Source organism: Myotis nattereri (genome assembly GCF_964212035.1).
Source record: "Myotis nattereri genome assembly, chromosome: 13".
Taxonomy (NCBI): domain Eukaryota; kingdom Metazoa; phylum Chordata; class Mammalia; order Chiroptera; family Vespertilionidae; genus Myotis; species Myotis nattereri.
Window position 1 is genome coordinate 52,244,824 of NC_138088.1, and position 12,058 is coordinate 52,256,881.

Sequence of the window (12,058 nt, forward strand, 5' to 3'; positions counted from 1 at the left end):
CCAACTTTACACTGATGTTCAGAAACAAAGGTGGGGAAAAATATTGGCATTTTATTAGCTTGATATAAGGCAGGACACCAACCTGGGCTAGTGGTCATTGAGTTTTTAATTGCCATCCACTTTGGAGTTAAGGCAAAAAAAGACATAAATGACATTTCTTAAGAATGTCCGTAATGAAACAGGATGAATTATTAGTAAATCTTGATCCTTGTCAACAGATGTTTCAGTATTTTGTGAGTTGAAGTAGGAATTATCCCCCTAACTTCTATTGCATATTGAGTATGAAATTTCAGAGAAGTAGGATGTTGCTTATTTATAGTGTAGCTTTAAGACTATTATGGTATAGTATTATTATTTGAACATTACTTAATTAGTTTTATATTCTCAGGAACAAATTAATATTTGGCTTTTATTAGGCTTTATGTTTTTCCTCCCCAGGAAACTCAGTGTCACCATTAAATGTTGGAAATAATTCACCACCCAAAGAAGCAAATAGTGTAAGTTATGGGTTGTTTTCCTGTTTGGTGTTTTTGTTTGGGTAAAAGATTCTAAACGTGTTTTTGTATTGCATTAATAAATAACTACTCAATATTCAGGTATTTTTTAAGGTCAAACTTCCTTTTTTTAATGTAGTACTTTTTTAAAAAAAATGCAACGTTTTCTTTTTAGGTAATTGTAGATTGACATATAATTGTAAGAAACAATGGAAATCCTGTGTAGCCTTTACCCAGTTTCTCCCTGTGGGAACAGGCTGCAGAGCAGAAGTATAGTATCACAGCCAGGATATTGACCTTGATACTCAAAATACAGAATACTTCCATCAGTCCAGGAGCCCTTATGTGCTTTTTTTATGGCCATACCCACTTCCCTCCTGTCCCTATCCCTTCCTTAACCCAGGTAGCCAGTAATTTAACCATTCCTTTAGGATAGGTCTGCTGGTGACAAATTCTCTTAGTTTTATTTGAGATTTCCTCTTCATTTTTTGAAAGAAAATTTTCTTGGATAAGTTTCTTAGTTAACAGTTTTTTCTTTCAGCACTTAAAAAATATCATGCCACTTCCTTCTACCTCCATGAAAAATCTGTTCTCTTTTGAATTGTTCTTCTTTGTATAAGATGTCGCTTCTCTTTCTCTGCTTTTAAGCGTTTTTGTTGTCTTTAGCTTTAAGAAATTTGACTAAAGTGTGTCTTGGTGTGTAGTTCTTTGAGTTTATTCTCTTTGAATTTGCTCAGCTTCTTAAATTTGTAGACCTATCTCTTTTGATAAATTTTGGTCATTATCTACTTGAGTACTTCTTTAGCCCTGCCTTCTTTCTCCTTTCCTTCTGAGACTCTTCAAATACATGAATGTTATATCTCGTGTTATAGTCCCAGAGATCCCTGAGGCTGTGCTTATTTATATTTTCTGCTCACTCTGTTTTCTCTCTCTTGTTCAGATTAGGTAAGTTCTGTAGTTTGATCTTCATGTTCACTGTCTCTTTCCTCTGTCCCCTTCCTTTCTGCTGTTGAGCCACCCATTGTGTTTTTAATTTTTGTTATTGTACTTTCCAGTTTGAAAACTTTCATTTGGTTCTTATTTCTTTTCTAAGACTCTCTTTTCCTTCATTTCAAGCATGTTCATAATTGCTTGTTGAAGTATTGGTGGCTGCTTTAAAATCTTTGTCAGATAAACTTAACATCTGTCCTCTTGAGTTGACATCTTTTCATTTTTCCTTGTAATTTTCCTGTTTTTTAGTATGACAGTTTGCTTCTATTGAAACTGAGACACTTTGGGTATTATGTTATGAAACTCTATATGATTTAAATTTTCTGTTTTAGCCAATTTCTTCTGACACTGCTCCATCAGGAGAAGGGGGGTGTTGCCAGGTGGAAGTAGTTGTTCAGGTTCCCCGCTCAGGCTCTATGGATCTCAAGGGGGTGTTCTTCCTTGCTGCTGGGTGAGGGTGGGGTAAGGTGGCAGAGAATGGACAAGCCAGAGGGAGATTTGGAGACATTCATTATTGTTGAATGGTGGCAAAAAGGTCCTGACTGTCCACTAAGTCTCCTCTAACACCACCCCAATGGTGGGGAGTTGGGAGGTGAGGGGTTTGGGTGACACTTCCTTTTTTTCCCCCTTTTCTTTTTATTGATTTCAGAGAGGGAGGGAGAGGGAGGGAGAGATAGAAACATCAATGATGAGAGAGAATCATTGACCAGCTGCCTCCTGCACGCCCCACACTGAGGTTCAAGCCTGCAACCTGGGCATGTGCCCTTGACCAGAATTGAACCTGGGATCCTTCAGTCTGCAGGCCGATGCTCTATCCATTGAACCAAACCAGCTAGGGCTGGGGTGACACTTCTTACTGCCAGATGGAAGTCCAGGCTCCCATGTGGTTTCCACAGGGAAGCCCTGCAGGGATGAAGTGTTGGCTTCCTACTTTGTTGGCCTTCTCTGATGTCACCCTGGTGGGAGGGCTGCTACCTTGTTATAGCCTGGTGAAAGTGGAAGTCTCGGCTCCCCACTCTACTCTTTTTTTTAAAAGATATATTTTATTGATTTTTTTACAGAGAGGAAGGGAGAGGGATAGAGAGTTAGAAACATCGATGAGAGAGAAACATTGATCAGCTGCCTCCTGCACACCTCCTACTGGGGATGTGCCCGCAACCAAGGTACATGCCCTTGACCAGAATCGAACCTGGGACCTCTCAGTCTGCAGGCTGACACTATTCACTGAGCCAAACTGGTTAGGGCTCCCCACTCTACTCTTGCTGGTGAAAGTGGGGGCCACAGTTTTATCTGCAGTGTTTGTCTAGAGTAGAGTATTTATTGATAAAAGCTTTTTGTCTTGCTGGGCTGCCCCTTTGCTAGAGAGAGCAAGCTTTTGGTTGAGGCTTTTATTGTCTGCATCTTTTGATGTTTCTGGGTTACTGGCTTCTCCAGCACCCTGTCTGGGATAAATAGATGAGGCAAAAAGGAGAACTCAGAGAACCCATCGCCACTTCCTTCTGTGAGTCCCAGAGTTCCTAGCTTGTCTGCTGCCATCTTTCAGAGTAGGCTTATGTTGGTTTTACATGTAAGTCCAGGGTTTTTAGTTTTACTTAGTGGGAAGAGTAGGGAAATGTCGATCTTTATCTTCCCAGAAGAGGGAATTCCAAAGCTAGTAGTTTTTAAATGTTATTACCAAGTTTTAATACTGCCATTCTCTCTTTTTAATAGAAGCCTAGCAATAATGTGTCTCCTGCAAAGTCAAAAAATATACACAAGTTGGTTGAGAATTCCTTGTCCATAAATAATCCAGCACTCTTCAAATCCTTAGGACCTCCTCTTCGGTCAACTACTTGCCATCGCTGTGGCCTGTTTGGTAAGCATGTTGCTCTCAGTTGTGTTAGATTATTCCTTTACATGTTTGAAAAATTCCTTGATTACAGAAAATTTAAAATATATTAAATGTAAATGGAATAATATATATGCAACATAGACCCATCTCTCAGTTTCACCAGCCATCAACATACAATCGTTTGTTCATCCATACTTTCCAACTCTTACTGCTTCTTGTTTTTTTTATAGTTGTTTTTTTTTTTTAGATAAAACTTTCATGCATTGAAACGCACAAACTCGCACCCCATCAAGATAGAGAATATTTCCTTCTTCTCAGAAAGTTTCCTCATGCCACTTCCTAGGCACTGTACTTCCTAGAAGCAGTCACTGTTTTATTTTTTTTTTAATAAATTAATTTTGCCAGAATTTCATATAAATGAAATCTACAGAATTTCATATAAATGGAACCATACAGTATGGGCTCTTTTGTATAAAACTTTTTGCATTTAGAATTATATTTTTGAGATTCATCCATGTTGTTGCATGTACATTAATTAATTTTTGTTTGTCGCTGAGTAGTATTTCATTGTATGATTATACCAGTTTATCTGTTCTTTTGTTGAAACATTTTGCTGTGTCCAGTTTTTGCACTCTGCATATTTTTGCACAAGTCTTTGTGTGAACATATGTTTCATTTCTCTTGGGTACGTACCTAGGAGGAGAAGTGCTGAGTCAAAAGGATAGGCATATGTTTAACTTTACAGGAAACAGCCAAAGTAGCTGTCTCATTTTAGATTTCTATTGGTAACAAGTTCTGATTCCTTTACAGCTTTGTGAACCTTAGGGATTTTCAATCTTTTTAATTTTAGCCTTTCTTGTGGGTGTGTAGTGATATCTCATTGGGGTTTTAATGTGCATTTCCCTCATAATCAATGGTCTTGGGCAGTTTTTGATATATATATATATATATATATATATATATATATATATATACACATACATACATATATGGACGTCAGAGAAGGAGTGAGAGGGAGAGAGAGATAGAACAGCAATGATGAAAGAGAATCATTGATTGGCTGCCTCCTGCATGCCCCACACTGAGGATCGAGCCTACAATTCAGGCATGTGCCCTGACCGAGACTCGAACTGTGACTTCCTGGTTCATAGGTGGACGCTCAACCACTGAGCCTCGCCAGTCAGCCTCTATTTCTTTAAGAGTAGAGGCATTCGAGGCCAGCTTGGTTTTGTTGTTTTTTGGTAACATGTTTTTTTCTGCCTAGATGCTGATAGGATTTCTTTTTTAATCCTCGTCCAAGGACATGCTTTTTTATTTTAGAGAGAGGGGAAGAGAGAAGGAGGACAGGAGGGAGAGAGGAAGTAAATCAGTTGCCTCTTGTTAAGACCCCTACTGGAGATCGAACCTGCAATCTTGGTGTATTGGGACAATGCTCTTACTCCGTGGTTGGCAAACTGCGGCTCGCGAGCCACATGCGGCTCTTTGGCCCCTTGAGTGTGGCTCTTCCTAAGCCTTAGGAATACCCTAATTAAGTTAATAATAATGTACCTACCTATATAGTTTAAGTTTAAAAATTTTGGCTCAGCCGAAACTGGTTTGGCTCAATGGATAGAGCGTCGGCCTGCGGACTGAAAGGTCCCAGGTTCGATTCCGGTCAAGGGCATGTACCTGGGTTGCGGGCATATCCCCAGTGGGAGATGTGCAGGAGGCAGCTGATCGATGTTTCTCTCTCATCGATGTTTCTAACTCTCTATCCCTCTCCCTTCCTCTCTGTAAAAAATCAATAAAATATATTTAAAAAAAAAATTTGGCTCTCAAAAGAAATTTCAGTTGTTGTACTGTTGATATTTGGCTCTGTTAACTAATGAGTTTACTGACCACTGCTCTAACTGAGCTATCTAGCCAGGGCTGTTTTGTATTTTTGTTGTTGTTAATTCTTACTGGAGGATATTTTTATTCCATTGATGTTTGGAGAGAGTAGAAGGGAAGGAGGCAGAGGGAGAGAGAGGTGAGAGAGACACATCAATTGGTTGCCTCCTGCACATGCCCTGACCTGGCCCAGAGATTGAGCCTGCAGCTCAGGTACTTGCCCTTGACCAGGAATCAAAACAAAGACCTGTCAGTGTGTGGGCCGATATTCTAACCACTGAACAACACCATATTTTTAATGGCACAGAGTAAGCCATGTCAGAGTCTGCTTGCACAAGTTACGTTAATTGCCACAGTTTTTCTGTTTCCTTTGGTTTCTTTTATAATGCATTCTGGGCTGTACTTTAGAGAAGTCAGTTACGTTTCCAGTCCGTCCTCTCCTTTCTCTGCATTTGGAGAGAGTTTGGAAAGTTTAATCTTGACACCTAATTATAAACATCAGAAGCCTCTTCAAATAATCTTGATGTGATTAATAGAATGGTGTTTGATATGGCTGGTCTTTGAAATTGTTTTGCTCTGGGCAGCAAGTGTTTGGAATGAAATGTTATGGGCTGTTTTCTGTAGGGTCGCAGAGGTGTTCACAATGCAAGCAGACATACTATTGCTCCATAGCATGCCAGAGGAGAGACTGGACAGCACACAGCATCGTGTGCAGACCTGTGCAGCAAAAGTAAGTGTTTGTTTTTATTCATTAGAGAATATTTCAACATTTTTTCCTGATAGGATAAGGATCAAATTAGGTAAGCAGCCCATAATTGTAGATGCTGTTACTTTATTCTTATTTATTGAGGTGTAACGTAAAGTGTGCAAATCTGAAGTGAACAGCTTTACAAACTTAAGAGTTTTCATGAATATATTAGGTTGGACACATTAAGATTTAAAACCTTAAGTGACTTTGTTGTTTGTTTTTTTTAATGACTAGAGCTAGAAAGCTCTTTTAATTATGTAGCCTTTACTAAGTTCTAATAAGGTGGAACTCTCACAGTGCTTCGTGGATTGCAGTTTTGAAGTACACCAATCTTGTGTGCTATTTACCAGTTTACAAAACAGTCTCACATATATAACCTCATTTCATCCTCAAAACTGTTTGCTGTGGGGATGCGCTCCATTCCCAGATAAGAAACTGAGGCTTGTAGATCGTGGCTATCTTCCTCTCACTCGGCGGCTTCGGGACGAAGCGCTGCTGTGCACAGGGCAGACCGCTGCTTAGGCAGCTGTTACTGTGCTGTGTCTGTCTGGAAGGAGCTGTTTGCTCCTTTTGGATTTTGTTGATTGAGAATTTAATGTAATTGTGGTCCTTACTCTTAATTAGCTCTGTATTATAAGTATTACAATTAATTGCTTTATTTCAGTTTCCACAAACTTGAAGACAATAAATCATCTTATGAAATAAAGAACATGGAAGTGAAAAATGAGGTAAGATGTAGACTCATTTCTGCATTTCACTAGTGTTGGTTTAACAACAGAAGCCTCCTGCTGAATGAATGTGCACACCCTAGGGCTTGGTGTGGTGACCGTTGGGGCTCACTGAAAATGGTTTACGACCAGCCTTTTTCCGAAAAGGGCTTGCGATGGCTGTGTCTGTGTCAAACCACTTGGACTAGTGAGGGGAGTCCCTTCTTTGCATTCCCTGCACTCAGACGTTCTCTAGCCTCGTCAGCTATTTTGACCTTGATTCCAGCAAATAGTAGCCACAATATCATTGAAATATGTGCTTGTATGTAACCCACTTATGTGTGTTTTTCAAACCAGAGTGACTATCCATTTGGAGTTACTAAAGAAATAGCCATTTCTGCTGATAAAATAATGTTTTCTGATTTGAGAAGTCTACAACTCAGGAAAACCATGGAAATTAAGGTATTTGTTGTTTAATCTTTGTGGACAGAAATCCAAAGAACTATGGGTTTTATTTCCCTGTTTTCTATTTTGAATTCATGGTAGCTACAAAATTTAATCTGATGAAATTGATAGATTGCAACAACTATCTTTGATGCTTATTGTATCTTAGTAAAAGCTTTAAGAATTGCACATTTGCTTGTGTTCCAGTGAATTTTTACATCTTTCCTATCTTTGAAAGGGTACAGTTACTGAATTCAAAGACCCAAGTGACTTTTATGTGCAGTTATATTCTTCAGAAGTTTTAGAATACATGAACCAACTTTCTGCGAGCCTAAAGGAAACCTATGCAAATACAGTGCATGAAGAGGATTATATTCCTGTTAAAGGGGAAGTTTGTGTTGCCAAGTACATTGTTGACCAGGTAACCTCTCTTGAAATGAATTATTTAATAAGATGTTTTAATTTACTTTGGTTGTATCAACTTGACACCAGACCTTTTAATGATGCCTTAGGTGGCTTAAAAGCGAGACTGGTCCGACTTCTGTTTTCTTCCTCCGTCAGTTTTCCAGGCTCTGTTCGGTTGCTTGCTCCCTGTGCAAGGCCTCTCCAGCTCTGTTTATGGGCTCCTCAGTGCTGCTTCCAGGCTCATTGTTAGCCTTAGAGCTTGTGTTTATTTGTGTAGCTGAGGCACCAGGGTGTCATAGAGTCGACTGGGCGAAAATAGCTTGACAATATTTGTGCATAGCACAGTGGCCTAATTAAACAATTTTGGGCAAGATTACTAGAAAATTATGTTAACTTGTTAATTGAGTGCCCTGGAATAGAACAGTTAGCCTTTCCTTTGCATGTTCTATAGAGTGTTTGAGAATTTTTTAACCTAAGATTGTGAAATGCTACTAGACACTTTTCCAAAGAGGATATACAGATGGCCAGTAGACATATGGAAATATGCTCAATGTCACTATTCATCAGAGAAATGCAAATTAAAACTACAATAGGTGTTACCTCATACCTGCCATAATGGTTACCATCAATAAATTAACAAACAAATGCTGGTGAGGATGTGGAGAAAGGGAACCCTGGTATACTGCTGGTATGAATGAAAACTGGTACAGCCATTATGAAAAAATTGTATGGAGTTTACTCAAAAAATTAAATATGGAATTGCCATATGACCTAGCAATCCCACTTCTGGGAATATATCCTAAGAACCCCAAAACACCAATCAGAAATAATATATGCACCCCTATGTTCACAGAAGCATTATTTACAACTAGAGGCCCAGTGCACTTAATTTATGCACAGGTAGGGTCCCTAGGCCTGGCCGGCAATCAGGCCGATCTGCGGGGTGACTGGCGGGGTGATCGGGGAGGCCCCGCAGGCACTACCTTGGCTGGTCTGGGGCCACCTGCTCACCGGCCCCGCCGCCAGGGCCTTTGAGCTGGGGGCAGCTCCTGCGTTGAGCATCTGCCCCCTGGTGGTCAGTGTGAGTCATAGCAACCAGTTGTTTTGCCATTCGGTCAATTTGCATATTAGGCTTTTATTATATAGGATAGCTAAGATCTGGAAGTAGCCCAAGTGCCCATCAGTAGATGAGTGGATAAAAATGCTCTGGCACATTTACACCATGGAATGCTATATGACTGTAAAAAAGAAGCTTCTATTACGACAGCGTGGATGGACCTGAAGATTTATTATGCCAAGCGAAATAAGCCAACTAGGGAAAGACAAAATATCACATGATCTCACTTATATGTAGGATCTAATGAACAAAATAAACTGATGAACAAAATAGGTCCAGATGCATGGAACAGACTGACAAATCTCATAGGGGAGGGAGATGGAGGAGACAGAAAGAGGTTAACCAAAGAACATCTATCTATCTATCTATCTATCTATCTATCTATATAAAAGGCTAATATGCAAAGTGTCCCCTCTGGAGTTCGACTGGGAGACCAGATCAATCGCTCGCTATGATGTGCACTGACCACCAGGGGGCAGCACGGAACAAAGGAAGGCCCTGGCTGGCAGCCAGAAGGCCCCAATCAGCCCTGATCACTGGCCAGGACTAGGGACCCTACCTGTGCACAAATTCCGTGCACCGGGCCTCTAGTATATGCATATAGGCATAGCCCGTGGACACAGACAATAGCATGGGGAAGACCTGGGTGGGTTAGGGGCTGGGTGGAGGGGGGCAAAGGAGAGGAAAATGGGGAACTTCTGTAATGCTGTCAATAATACATTAAAAAAAAAAAAAGATCATGAAATGCTTTTTTGAAGTAGAGTACCATTTTATTTCATTTCAGACCTGGAATAGAGTAATAATACAAGACGTTGATATGCTACAGAAGAAGGCACAAGTCTTATATATTGATTATGGAAATGAAGAAATAATTCCGTTAAACAGAATTCAGCAACTAAACAGACACATTGACTTGTTTCCTCCTTGTGTGAGTCTCTTCTGCTTTCTAAATTCCTAATAGTGGCCCAAAGGAGCTGTTTTTAATGTTTTGATAGATACACTATTTGCTTGTTCTGTTCTGCCGTGAGTGCCTGTTGGCACATCTTTTTCTACCTAGGTAAACATTCAGTGGTTTTCTTGGCTAAGTACTACCTTGGGTGAAAAACTGTTAGCATTTTTAGGCATTATCAATCTGCTCTTTAACAATAATCATTTTTATACTTACTACACTATTTGAAAGTGACTTGAATTGATATGTAATTGAGGGATAATTATTCTTTCCTCAACTTCTCAAGCTTTAAGTCCCAAAAGTCAAAGCACTGTGAATAGGGTACCCAAAGAGAAAAATAATTACACATAAAATTATTTATATGGTTTGTACTCAAAAGATTTTTGAAAAATTTTTATGCATGAAAGCACATCTTTTTAAACCTTCACATAATTAACTAGAGAAAATCATTTTCAAATACTGATTTTTTTTTTAGTAACTTGCACAAAATCTTTCAGGCCATAAAGTGCTTTGTGGCTGATGTTATCCCAGCGGAGGGGAATTGGAGCAATGATTGTATCAAAACTATTAAATCACTGTTAATGGAGCAGTTCTGCTCGGTAAAGATTGTCAACATCTTGAAAGAGGACGTGGTTACCTTTGCTGTGGATGTTATGCTACCAAGTTCAGGTAAGACCTGAATCTTCTTTGTAAATGAGGTGTTTAATCCGTTGTTCAGTCTCCACCTAATCCTCAGAGAAGAAAGAGAAACATGAAGTGAGGCCAAGTAAGCTCTGCTCTGGGGCATTCAGACTGTGAATGAAGACGTGTCCTTGGCTCTGCTCTCGCAGTCGGCAGTGTGTCAGAGCCATGGCACGAATCCACAGAACTGAGTGGACTGAAGGGCAGATGTAGACAGTCTGGGGGTGACGATATTGTCCTTTCAATATAGCCATGATAATATCTACTTCTGAGTTCTCCTTTATTGAGAAGTTCAGAAATTTCTCTTACGAATGCATTCATTTTTATCCTCATTGCTTTTCCTTTGAACATCCTTCACAGAACTATTTTGTTAGTGTTGATACTGTAAGTACATAGTGTTCAGGCTGTGGAAATGGAAAATCACTTTGGAATCCTGTTCTTTCATTCTGGCTTTATATCTGTTTGAAAAGTGACTTCCTACCATGTGCTCATAATTGCCTCTCAGTTTCCCCGGTGTTACTCCTCTACTTTTAGAGACTCGGCATCGGTTGGTGACTTGGTAAAAAATGCAGTTAATTTTTTTGTGAAATTAGGTATAAAATCTATGTTTTGTTTCATTGGTATGTATGTTTCATATTATGACTTCAGCTTTTGGATATTATTTCAGAGAACTTGAAGTGCTGGCTAAGCCTTGTTTCAGTCATACTTTGTTTCTGAGAAGAAGTCTTGTGTCTTAAATTCATTTCCCCCCATAAACAGTGATCTTTCTAAGCATGCCAGTAAGGTGGTACTAAATGTTAATCAGAATTTTGAAGTGAAATTTTCATTAAATTTTCTGTCAAGTGATGATGGGAATTTTAAAGCTGAGCATTACTAAAACATACTTTGCACAAAGGAACTGAACTAGTAAGAAATATGCCAATGTGTATAAAAGCTATAATCTCTAAATCATGTAATTATGACTCATGTTTTCTATTTATGCTTTGCCTTAATATTTAGTATTTAGCTCACTGTAGATCTGTTTTCTTAATCACTTAGGAAAACCCTTAGACGATGTGCTTGTAGAAATGGGATATGGCTTGATACCTAAGGGACAAAATTTTAAGAAGCAAAGTGCAGTTCAAAGTGAGTATACACATTAATAGTGAACAGTATAGTGACTTCTACTGAACATAAAAGCACAATGTCACAGTGTCCGCTTCATGGAAATGCTAGCCCTTCTATAAACTTTATACATGAAAGATGATAGTTTTTATTTAGTATACATTATTTCTAATCTCAATGTCCCCTGCCTAGTTTTCTTCCCTGTCTTTCAGATTAATCCTTGCCATGATAATTATCAGAGATTACAAACGTCTAAATATCATAACACTTTGTGTTGAGGTATTTTAGCTAACATTTCCTTAGTTCAATTTGCTTTTCTTCCTTATTTGGGTATTCCAGCAATAATAAACAGTGCTAAACCATTCTGTCCTAGTAGGATGGTGTTTCTCTTTAAATTTTTACTTTTTGTTTACGTGTGTGTAGTTTTTGTCTAGTCTACAACAAGTTTTGCTATGAGCATTTTATTTTCTCATTGCCTAGTCTTATGTGTTTCTTGTATTGTGCTTTTTCCTGTACTTTTCCTTTACCAACTCCGTCATATACCACATAACAACAGGGATATGTTCTGAGAAATGTGTCATTAGGTGATTTGGTCATTGTGCAAACATCATACAGTATACTTACACAAACCTAGGTGGTATAGCCTGCTACTGTAATAGTATGGCTCTACTGGCAACTCAGAAGGTTTGTTTCCAGTAGCAGCACCATAAACTCATGAG

General features: G+C 39.0%; 1 protein-coding gene across 3 annotated transcripts in view; it reads left to right on the forward strand.

The window, feature by feature from the left end:
• Positions 1-12,058, forward strand: part of TDRD1 (tudor domain containing 1) — a gene marked incomplete at both ends in the record, with an annotated part of 33,386 nt that overhangs the window by 956 nt on the left and 20,372 nt on the right. For all 3 annotated transcript variants that reach the window (XM_081105128.1, XM_081105126.1, XM_081105127.1), the window contains 9 exons: positions 439-497; positions 3,195-3,339; positions 5,809-5,914; positions 6,597-6,660; positions 6,997-7,101; positions 7,322-7,504; positions 9,390-9,533; positions 10,052-10,223; positions 11,274-11,360. In XM_081105128.1, the coding sequence (XP_080961254.1) occupies positions 439-497; positions 3,195-3,339; positions 5,809-5,914; positions 6,597-6,660; positions 6,997-7,101; positions 7,322-7,504; positions 9,390-9,533; positions 10,052-10,223; positions 11,274-11,360 (1,065 nt within the window). The remainder of the gene's footprint in view (positions 1-438; positions 498-3,194; positions 3,340-5,808; positions 5,915-6,596; positions 6,661-6,996; positions 7,102-7,321; positions 7,505-9,389; positions 9,534-10,051; positions 10,224-11,273; positions 11,361-12,058) is intronic.